Below are 10,000 nucleotides of genomic sequence, written 5' to 3'. Positions count from 1 at the left end.
GAAGGAGGAGGAGCAGGAGGAGGAAGAGGCAGGAGGAGGAGGAGCAGGAGGAGAAGAGGCAGGAGGAGGAGGAGAAGGAGGAGGAAGAGGAGGAGCAGGGAGGAGGAAGAGCAGGAGGAGGAGGAGCAGGAGGAAGAGGCAGGAGGAGGAGGAGCAGGAGGAGGAGAAGGAGGAGGAAGAGGCAGGAGGAGGAGGAGGAGGAGCAGGAGGAGGAAGAGGCAGGAGGAGGAGGAGGAGGAGGAGCAGGAGGAGTAGGAGCAGGGAGGAGGAGGAGAGGAGGAGGAGGAGCAGCAGGAGGAAAAACAGATTTTCTGCTTCCAGAAGCTTCTGGACTGAAGGAGAAACGACTCGTCTTCCTCTGTAAACAAACAAAACAACAACAAACAAAAGATCAGCAGGACGTCCAGGTGATGAAGAGGAGCAGGAGGTCCAGGTGATGAAGAGGAGCAGGAGCTCCAGATGATGAAGAGGAGCAGGAGGTCCAGGTGATGAAGAGGAGCAGGAGGTCCAGGTGATGAAGAGGAGCAGGAGGTCCAGGTGATGAAGAGGAGCAGGACGTCCAGGTGATGAAGAGGAGCAGGAAGTCCAGGTGATGAAGAGGAGCAGGAGGTCCAGGTGATGAAGAGGAGCAGGAGGTCCAGATGATGAAGAGGAGCAGGAGGTCCAGGTGATGAAGAGGAGCAGGACGTCCAGGTGATGAAGAGGAGCAGGAAGTCCAGGTGATGAAGAGGAGCAGGAGGTCCAGATGATGAAGAGGAGCAGGAGGTCCAGGTGATGAAGAGGAGCAGGAAGCGGAGGGTCACGTGATGAAGACTCTTCTGGACGGACGGCAACGAGAAATGGCAGAAGGTGTAAGGCAGCGGGACGTCTTCAGAGACACTGAGGAAGAGGAGGAGGAGGAAGAGGAGGAAGAGGAAGAGGAAGAGGAGGAGGAAGAAACAACACAAAGCACCAAATATCAGTTCAAGCAGGAAAACATAAAGGAATCAATGAGAATAAAGAGAATCTATTTAGAAACAATGTATCTGAAAATTTATAAAAAAAAAAAAATGTAAACTCAAAGCTTGACCCAAATTCAAAAACATTACAAAATAAAAAAAAACTACATTAAAAAAAAAAAAGTCAATAAAAAAATTGGCCTAAAAAAGTAAAAAAAAAAAAGAAAAGAAAAATATTTTTTTTATTTAAACGGCATTAATTTAAAGAAAATCAATCCTAAATTTAAAAATAAGTGATCTAACTGTCCCAAATTCAAAAACATTACAAAATTAAAACAGAAACTAAATTTGAAAAAAAAAAAAAAAAATTGGCCTAAGAAAGTAAAAAAAAAAACAAAAAAAACAAATGAATAATAATAATAAAAAAAAGAATTTTAAAAATGTCAACAATTAAAAGAAAAACCCACATTTTAAAATAAATTATGGAAATGTAGTAAAAAAAAAATTTTAAATAATAAAAAAAAACTACCTTTGAAAAAAAAAGACAATAAAAAAATTGGCCTAAAAAAGTAAAGAAAAGAAAAATATTTTTTTTATTTAAACGGCATTAATTTAAAGAAAATCTATCCTAAATTTAAAAATAAGTGATCTAACTGTCCCAAATTCAAAAACATTACAAAATTAAAACAGAAACTAAATTTGAAAAAAAAAAAAATTGGCCTAAGAAAGTAAAAAAAACCAAAACTAATAAATGAATTAAAAAAAAAAAAATTTTGAAAATAAATTATGGAAATGTAGTAAATTATTTTTTTTTGAAAATAATAAAAAAAAAAAAAACATTTGAAAAGACATAATTCAAAATATTGGCCTAAAAAAGTGAATTCAGAAAATGACAGACATTTTAAACATCTAAATGTAAGAAATTATGTTTATTCAATTATTTAAAAAAAAATGACAACAATTCTGAAAGAAAGTGTCTGAATTTTTTTAATTATTTTAAATACTTACATTTAACAAACAGATCAAAAATTTAAAAAAAATAATATTGCAAGATTTAAAAAAATAGAAAGACAAACATTTGCTTAAATGGCATAAATGAAGAAAAAAAATGTAAACGTACCAAAATGTGAACATTTGAAAGTGAATGGAGGTAAAGCGCGGCTGACCTTGTGCCCTTGAGCAGCCGCGGCCGTCAGGCGGCCTGCTGGATGAGGCTTTTCTCCGGATCCAGTTTGTCGTCCGGCTCCTCGTCAGAGTCTGAACACAACAACAAACCGCCCGTTTTCACCTGCAGGCTTGAAGGTCAAAGGTCAAGCTCAGGGCGCCACGGTGCGGGATTCAAACCGGCAACCTCCCGCCCACCGGTGAGGACCCAAGAGTTGCTGAAAGTGCCACCGACCTGCCGTCGACTCCGGGGGAGAGTAGAACTGCCCGTCAGACACTGGCCCCGCCCCCATGAGGGGCGCTCGCTCTGCGGCGTCCGCCAGCGACTGGAATCCTGGAGGAGAAGAGGAGGAGGAGAAGAGGAGGAGGAGGTGAAGGAGGTGAAGACCGGCTGGCGGACGTGCAGGACGGACGCAGACGTGACTGACGTTTGTGGTCTTGGGCCTCCTGAGGAAGAACCTTGAAGTCCAGCAGCCACGTCTCGATCCAGGACAAGACGAAGGACGTGATGGGCAGCAGGTAGCCGAACGCGCCCTGGGACAGCAGCTGCAGCACAGGACATGTGACCTCCAGGTGACCTCATAATGACCTTCACATGTCCTCCAGGTGACCTCATAATGACCTCCACATGTCCTCCAGGTGACCTCATAATGACCTCCACATGTCCTCCAGGTGACCTCACAATGACCTCCACATGTCCTCCACATGTCCTCCAGGTGACCTCATAATGACCTCATAATGACCTCCAGACATCCTTCAATTCAAACATCTGTCCAATTCAAACGTCCTCCAATTCAAACGTCCTTCAACATCTGTCCAATTCAAACGTCCTTCAACATCTGTCCAATTCAAACGTCCTTCAATTATCCTTCAATTCAAACATCCTTCAACATCTGTCCAATTCAAACATCCTTCAACATCTGTCCAATTCAAACGTCCTTCAATTATCCTTCAATTCAAACATCCTTCAACATCTGTCCAATTCAAACATCCTTCAACATCTGTCCAATTCAAACATCTGTCCAATTCAAACATCCTTCAACATCTGTCCAATTCAAACATCTGTCCAATTCAAACATCTGTCCAATTCAAACATCTGTCCAATTCAAACATCCTTCAACATCTGTCCAATTCAAACATCTGTCCAATTCAAACGTCCTCCAATTCAAACGTCCTTCAACATCTGTCCAATTCAAACATCCTTCAACATCTGTCCAATTCAAACGTCCTTCAACATCTGTCCAATTCAAACGTCCTTCAACATCTGTCCAATTCAAACGTCCTTCAATTATCCTTCAATTCAAACATCCTTCAACATCTGTCCAATTCAAACATCCTTCAACATCTGTCCAATTCAAACATCTGTCCAATTCAAACATCTGTCCAATTCAAACATCTGTCCAATTCAAACATCTGTCCAATTCAAACATCCCTCAATTATTCAGGGTTCAAACCAAAAACGTAAAAATGGTCAAAACTGCACAAACGTGCCTCCAAACTGTTCAAACTGTCTGTCTGGAAGGACTTGCTGTTATACGGAGTGTCCAGCAGGGGGACTTGCTGTTACACGGAGTGTCCAGCAGGGGGGGGGGGGGGGGGTTGCTGTTACACGGAGTGTCCAGCAGGGGGAGGCAGTGCGTCACAGAACACTCGGTGCTGCCTTCAGGGACCGTGGGAAAGAAACGTTTCTTACCTTTGATAAAATGACTTTAACGATGAGGAAGGCACAGCAGACCGCTGTCGTGACCTGAACACACACACACACACACACACACACACACACACACACACACACACACACACACACACACACACACACACACACACACACACACACACACACACACACACACACACACACACACACACACACACACACACACACACACACACACACACACACACACACACTGAACATATGAACGAGCCTCAATCCTAAATAAATAGAAAACATTCACCAGACATGAATTCTAATTAATAAACTCTACCAGCAGTTAAAATATTATAATACGACCAAATACGTTTATACAATAGAAGTGAACTTACAGATGAAAAGTAACGATTTACATAGAAAATCTAGATAAAATACTTTAAATTTAAATCTACAAACTAATAATGAGAATTTATTGTTCAGGTTAAAGGTCTGGAGTTTCTCTTCAGACGGTTTAATGTCGGGGAGTTCTAGAGGTGTGGCGGCACCTCCTGCTGGAGGAGGAGGAGGAGGAGGAGGAGGAGGAGGAGGAGGAGGAGGAGGAGAGGAGTGGAGAGGAGGAGAGGAGAGGAGAGGAGGAAGAGGAAGAGGAAGAGAGGAGGAGGAAGAGGAGGAGAGGAGAGGAGGAGGAGGAAGAGGAGGAGAAGAGGAGGAGGGGAGGAGAAGAGGAGGAGGAGAAGAGGAGGAGGGGAGGAGGAAGAGGAGGAGGGGAGGAGAAGAGGAGGAGAGGAGGAGGAAGAGGAGGAGAAGAGGAGGAGGAGAAGAGGAGGAGGAGAAGAGGAGGAAGAGGAAGAAGAGGAAGAGGAGGAAGAGGAAGAGGAGAGGAGGAGGAGGAGAGGAGAAGAGGAGGAGAAGAGGAGGAGGAGAAGAGGAGGAGAGGAGGAGAGGAGGAGAAGAGGAGGAGAAGAGGAGGAGGAGGAGAGGAGAAGAGGAGGAGAAGAGGAGGAGAAGAGGAGGAGAAGAAAGAGGAGGACTCACCGCGATGGCCCACCAGTGACGTAGCTTCCAGACAGCGTAGGCCAGGATGAGGGCGGCGAACCTGAAGACCGCCAGCAGCTGAGGAAGAGGAGGAGGAGGAAGAGGAGGAGGACAGTGGTCAGCACACAGGAGAGCCACTGGGGGGGGGGGGGGGTCCAGACCAGGATCAGGTCTAGGATCAGGTCTAGGATCAGGTCTTACAAAGATGTCGAAGAAAGAAGCTCGGTAGTCGTAGTGCAGGACTTCTTTCTCCAGCTGCTGCTGAATCCCTCCGTTCACCTGGAGACACACCATCTTCATCATCACCATCATCATCATCATCACCATCACCATCACCATCTTCATCATCAGCATCATCATCATCACCATCACCATCACCATCACCATCTTCATCATCGTCATAACCATCATCATCATCACCATCTTCATCATCACCATCACCATCGTCATCATCGTCATAACCATCATCATCACCATCAGCATCATCATCATCACCATCACCATCACCATCACCATCTTCATCATCGTCATAACCATCATCATCATCACCATCTTCATCATCATCATCACCATCGTCATCACCATCACCATCTTCATCATCAGCATCATCATCATCACCATCATCATCATCATCACCATCTTCATCATCATCATCTTCATCACCATCTTCATCATCACCATCATCTTCATCATCATCTTCATCATCACCACCACCTTCATCATCATCATCACCATCATCGTCATAACCATCATCATCACCATCATCATCTTCATCATCATTATCATTACCATCATCATCACCATCGTCACCACCACCACCACCATCATCATCATCTTCATCATCTTCATCACCAGAGGAACCTCTGAGGTTTACAGATTAAATCAAGTTTCCCTAAATTCTAAACAAGAAGTTGAACTTTGTTCAAACTGAAGCAGAAAAAACCAGAAGTGAATCTTCAAAGTTCCCAAAATCGACTGCGTCACAATAAACGTCACTTTATTGTGACGGCGAACAAACTGGAGGATTAATGAAGAACCAGAAACTTTTTAAAGTTTATTTTTATCTAAATCCACTCGTCTGTAAAGGAAACTGATCAGAAACCAGGAGGAGGAATAAAGAAGAACAGAATGAAGGACAGGAAGTGGGTGAAAATACAATGAAATAAAGAAAGACTGAAAAATTAAAAGCAAAATAAAAAAAAAAAGAAGAAAAAAGCAGCGACAAAGAGGCAAAAAGGCTAAAATATATTAAAAAACATGTAAAATAGTTAAAGTGGGAAAATAAATCCATGGAAACTTAAAGAAAATGAAACAAAAACAAAAACGAGTGTTTTTCTCTTCGTCTCATTTCATTCTGGGGAAAATCGTTAAAACGACTCGGATTAAAAAACAGGAATGAAATTTGACGAAGAGGAAGAGGATGAAGGTGAAAGTGGAACTTCCTCCCGCGGCCTTCTGGGAAAGTGTCAAAATAAAACCACTTCCTCAATATAAACACATTAAAGTCTGGCGACGCCTCTCGTCCAATCGGGTCGCGGCCCAATCGGGCGACGCCCCCGAGGATCAATACCAGGAAATGATTAACCGACACCTGGAAGGATTTCAGAATAAGGGCGGTTCGTCATGTGATGCTTCCTCCAGAGGGGGAAAACAAAACCGTCGGTGACTCGGCGGAAAAATCAAACATTTACAATTCAGTGAGGAACTGAAGGGATCTGTTGTGTAATAACATGTTAATAACCTGCTATTGACGTGTTACTAACAGGCTAGTCACATGCTAACCTGCTGACGCATTAGCAAACTGTTAATAACCTGTAAATAGTGAGTAACCCCCCCTCCCCCTCTCCATCCCCCCTGTATATAGTGAGCAACCCCCCCCTTAAATAGTGAGTAACCCCCCCTCCCCCTCTCCATCCCCCCTGTATATAGTGAGCAACCCCCCCCTTAAATAGTGAGTAAACCCCCCCTCTTCCTCCCCCTCTTCCTCCCCCTGTAAATAGTGAGCAACCCCCCCTGTAAATAGTGAGTAAACCCCTCCTCCCCCTCCCCCCCTGTAAATAGTGAGCAACCCCCCCTGTAAATAGTGAGTAAACCCCTCCTCCCCCTTCCTCCTTCCCCCCCAGTAAATAGTGAGTAAACCCCCCCCCCTTTAAATAGTGAGTAACCCCCCCTGTAAATAGTGAGTAAACCCCTCCTCCCCCTCCCCCCTGTAAATAGTGAGCAACCCCCCCTGTAAATAGTGAGTAAACCCCCCTCCCCCCCTTTAAATAGTGAGTAACCCCCCCTGTAAATAGTGAGTAACCCCCCCTCTCCCTCCCTCCCCCCTGTAAATAGTGAGTAACACCCCCTCTCCCTCCCCCTGTAAATAGTGAGTAACACCCCCTCTCCCTCCCCCTGTAAATAGTGAGTAAACCCTCCCTCCCCCTCACTCCCTCCCTCCCTCCTTCCCCCCCAGTAAATAGTGAGTAACCCCCCCCCTCCATACGTTGAGCTCGATGATCCAGAGCAGCGTGATGAAGAGGAGGTCAAAGGTCACGAAGAGGCAGAAGGTCCTCCTCACGTCCGAGATGCACTTCTTCTCCGCCGCCTCGTACGACTCCACCCTGCCGCTGAGGGAGCCCCCGCCGCCCCCCCAGCCCCCCCGGCCCGTCAGCCGGGAGTCCACGCTGCTGCTGCACAGGCTGTCCATCGCTGGCCACGCCCACTCTGGGCCACGCCCGCCGCCGCTGGCCACGCCCACCGCCTGAGCCGAGAGGCCAACGCCCACCGCTCACTGGGCGGAGCCGGGAGGCGGGGGGGTGGGGGTCATCGGAGCAGGAAGCCCAGCCGGGTTCTGGGGGGTCTTCAATGTGGGGGGGGGGGGGGGGGTAAAGTGTGTGTGTGTGTGTGGGGGGGGAGGGGTTCTCAGTGTGTGTTTGTGAGTGTGTGTGTGTGGGGGGGGGTGTTCTCAGTAGGGGGGGTTCTCAGTGTGTGTGTGAGTGAGGGGGCTCTCAGTGTGGGGGTATTATCAGTAGGGGGGGTTCTCAGTGTGGTGGAGGGGGTTCTCAGTAGGGGGGGCTCTCAGTGTGGGGGGGTTCTCAGTAGGGGGGGGGTTCTCAGTGTGGGGGGGTTCTCAGTGTGGGGGAGTCTCAGTGTGGGGGGGTTCTCAGTGTGGGGGGGTTCTCAGTGTGGGGGAGTCTCAGTGTGGGGGGGTTCTCAGTAGGGGGGGTTCTCAGTAGGGGGGTTCTCAGTGTGGGGGGGTTCTCAGTAGGGGGGGTTCTCAGTAGGGGGGGTAACCAGCATGGCCCCTCCTGCAAACAGAGGAAACTTCAGCATTAATCCACATGAATCAACCAGATTATCTCAGTTTCATGATGACGGATTAGTTTTGAGGCCTGAAAGTAGAATCCACACTGTAATCAGATTACAATACAGTAATCAGATTACTCTGCTCGCCGCAGACGAGGTGTTTCCTCCCTGTCGAGGTTCTTTTCTTGCGCCGAAACAGGAAACTGCCGACGGTTCCTCGCCGCAGCGTTTTCAAGGGGGAACGGAACTTAAAAATCGCGTTTGGATTTCGTTTCCACGACAACGACGTTTCTAAAAAATAAACTGTGAAGCCGAAACGTGGTGGTGTGAACTGGTTCTACTATTATTATCATTAAATCATTATATCATACAGTCTCAGTACTTTTAATGATGTTTTCCTTTTTCTAACTGAAGATTAAACTAAATATATTTATATATATATGTGTGTGTGCTAATTACTTAAATATTTCATGCAGTATTAGCAACTTTAAATGGCTCATACTTGCTTTTCATTCTTCATGTCAACATTTCTTATTATTTCTAACTTTTGAATGAAAAAAAGTCAAACTCTGACATTTTTAGTTGCAAATAAATCAAAAATAGAAGCAGATTTGCAGGATTTTTCAAGAAAACTGTGACGAGACGACGTCACTGAACCTGTTTGTTCCGGTAATAAATAAATAAAGAGAATTAATGTGGTGTGGGATGGTTCTGAAAGCAGGCCAGAGGCCAGAGGTCAGAGGTCAGAGGTCAGGGATTGATCCTCTGATCAACTCCAGAGAACAACAGACTTTTATCACTTTGTTCTTGTTTTTCTCACCAACAACAAACCAAGCAGTCTGATCGAACACAGACCGGCTGTGACGGGAGGATCACCGTTAATGTCGGTTCTGCAGGAACCATCCGGAGAACCTTCAGAACAAAACAGCAGAACCTCCTGATTCACTCATTCATCGCCTGGATTTTATTCACTGAGCAGATCAATGACTCACTTTCTACACGAGTTTGGCCTTTTTTTTTTTTTTTAGGAGGCGAGTGGGGACGTGTTGTTACGTTGAGCTGCGATGAAGGAGGGGAACATGAGGAACATGCAGAACCAGAACCGGAACCGGAACCAGAACCTACTGCTGTAACTGCATGCAGGGTTCCTACTATGACTCTATAATGATGGTCTCTCCCTGATAAATACATATAATTTACCATTTGGGTGTCATTAAAAAGCGGAGACAGATGATTGTCATTGTCATTATTATTATTATTGTTGTTATTATGATCAATATTCACTGTAAACATCAGGGTTTGAGACAAACTGGAGGCCAAGACGCTGCAGATGATCGATCAAATGCGTCTGCAGAACAACAAGTCGACATTCTAACAGACCAAATCGACTTTATTCCGCCGTTTAAAGGAACATTAATCACGAAACTGACCAGTTTTATCAACATTAATCAACCTGCTAGCTCAGCTCGTTAGCATCCGGTGGAGCGATAAAGCCGCCGCGTTTCCCGCTGCCGCGACGCTTCTTACCTGTCGGACCGGTTCCAGGTGACGGTTTGTTCCTAACGAGTGTCGCAGAGGAGCCCGGGGGCAGAATTCAGCCTCCGGGGGCAGGTTTCAGCTCCAGCGGGGCAATAAAAAGACTCACCTCACTCCTCCGACCGGAAGAGGCGGAAGCGATGCATGACGGGAAACGCAGTTCACTTGCTGTTAGAGCCTCGCCGACGGAGCGCTCCCCCTGGTGGAGGGATCGGGGCACTGCAGGTTTAGTGTCGCAGCTTCGTTACAATAATGTGGAAAGAAGAAACACGCGCCGTCATATTTCCTCGATAGAACAAGTTTATTTGTGTCCGGAGGTGCTTTTTGAAACACTAACTTACCGCGAACAAACGCAAGCGACGGACACAAACACGGACACGTCACG

The 10,000-nt window shown here is 46.0% G+C and overlaps 2 protein-coding genes across 3 annotated transcripts in view; both read right to left on the bottom strand.

Annotated features, from left to right (window-relative positions):
• The window catches only part of stard3nl (STARD3 N-terminal like), a 7,736-nt gene extending 87 nt beyond the window's left edge, over positions 1-7,649 (bottom strand). Inside the window, exons 1-8 of one of the 2 annotated variants that reach the window (XM_080503287.1) lie at positions 7,277-7,649; positions 4,993-5,070; positions 4,792-4,869; positions 3,796-3,849; positions 2,531-2,648; positions 2,338-2,436; positions 2,105-2,195; positions 1-879 (exon numbers count right to left, since the gene is read on the bottom strand). The exon at positions 1-879 is cut by the window's left edge and continues 87 nt beyond it. In XM_080503287.1, the coding sequence (XP_080359413.1) occupies positions 2,131-2,195; positions 2,338-2,436; positions 2,531-2,648; positions 3,796-3,849; positions 4,792-4,869; positions 4,993-5,070; positions 7,277-7,480 (696 nt within the window). In that variant the 5' untranslated portion in view covers positions 7,481-7,649 and the 3' untranslated portion in view covers positions 1-879; positions 2,105-2,130. Of the gene's footprint in view, positions 880-2,104; positions 2,196-2,337; positions 2,437-2,530; positions 2,649-3,795; positions 3,850-4,791; positions 5,071-7,276 lie in introns of both variants that reach the window. The other variant, XM_080503286.1, reaches the window with a different exon arrangement.
• Positions 7,650-9,994: 2,345 nt separating this feature from the next.
• The window catches only part of LOC308135351 (E3 ubiquitin-protein ligase TRIM47-like), a 2,325-nt gene continuing 2,319 nt past the window's right edge, over positions 9,995-10,000 (bottom strand). Inside the window, exon 1 of the mRNA XM_080503280.1 lies at positions 9,995-10,000. This exon is cut by the window's right edge and continues 2,319 nt beyond it. The gene's annotated coding sequence lies outside the window, so the exon portion shown is untranslated.

Source organism: Blennius ocellaris, assembly GCF_963422515.1.
Source record: "Blennius ocellaris genome assembly, chromosome: 10".
NCBI lineage: Eukaryota > Metazoa > Chordata > Actinopteri > Blenniiformes > Blenniidae > Blennius > Blennius ocellaris.
The sequence above is the reverse complement of the archived record's forward strand: the minus strand, read 5'-3'. Positions and strand labels throughout refer to the sequence as shown.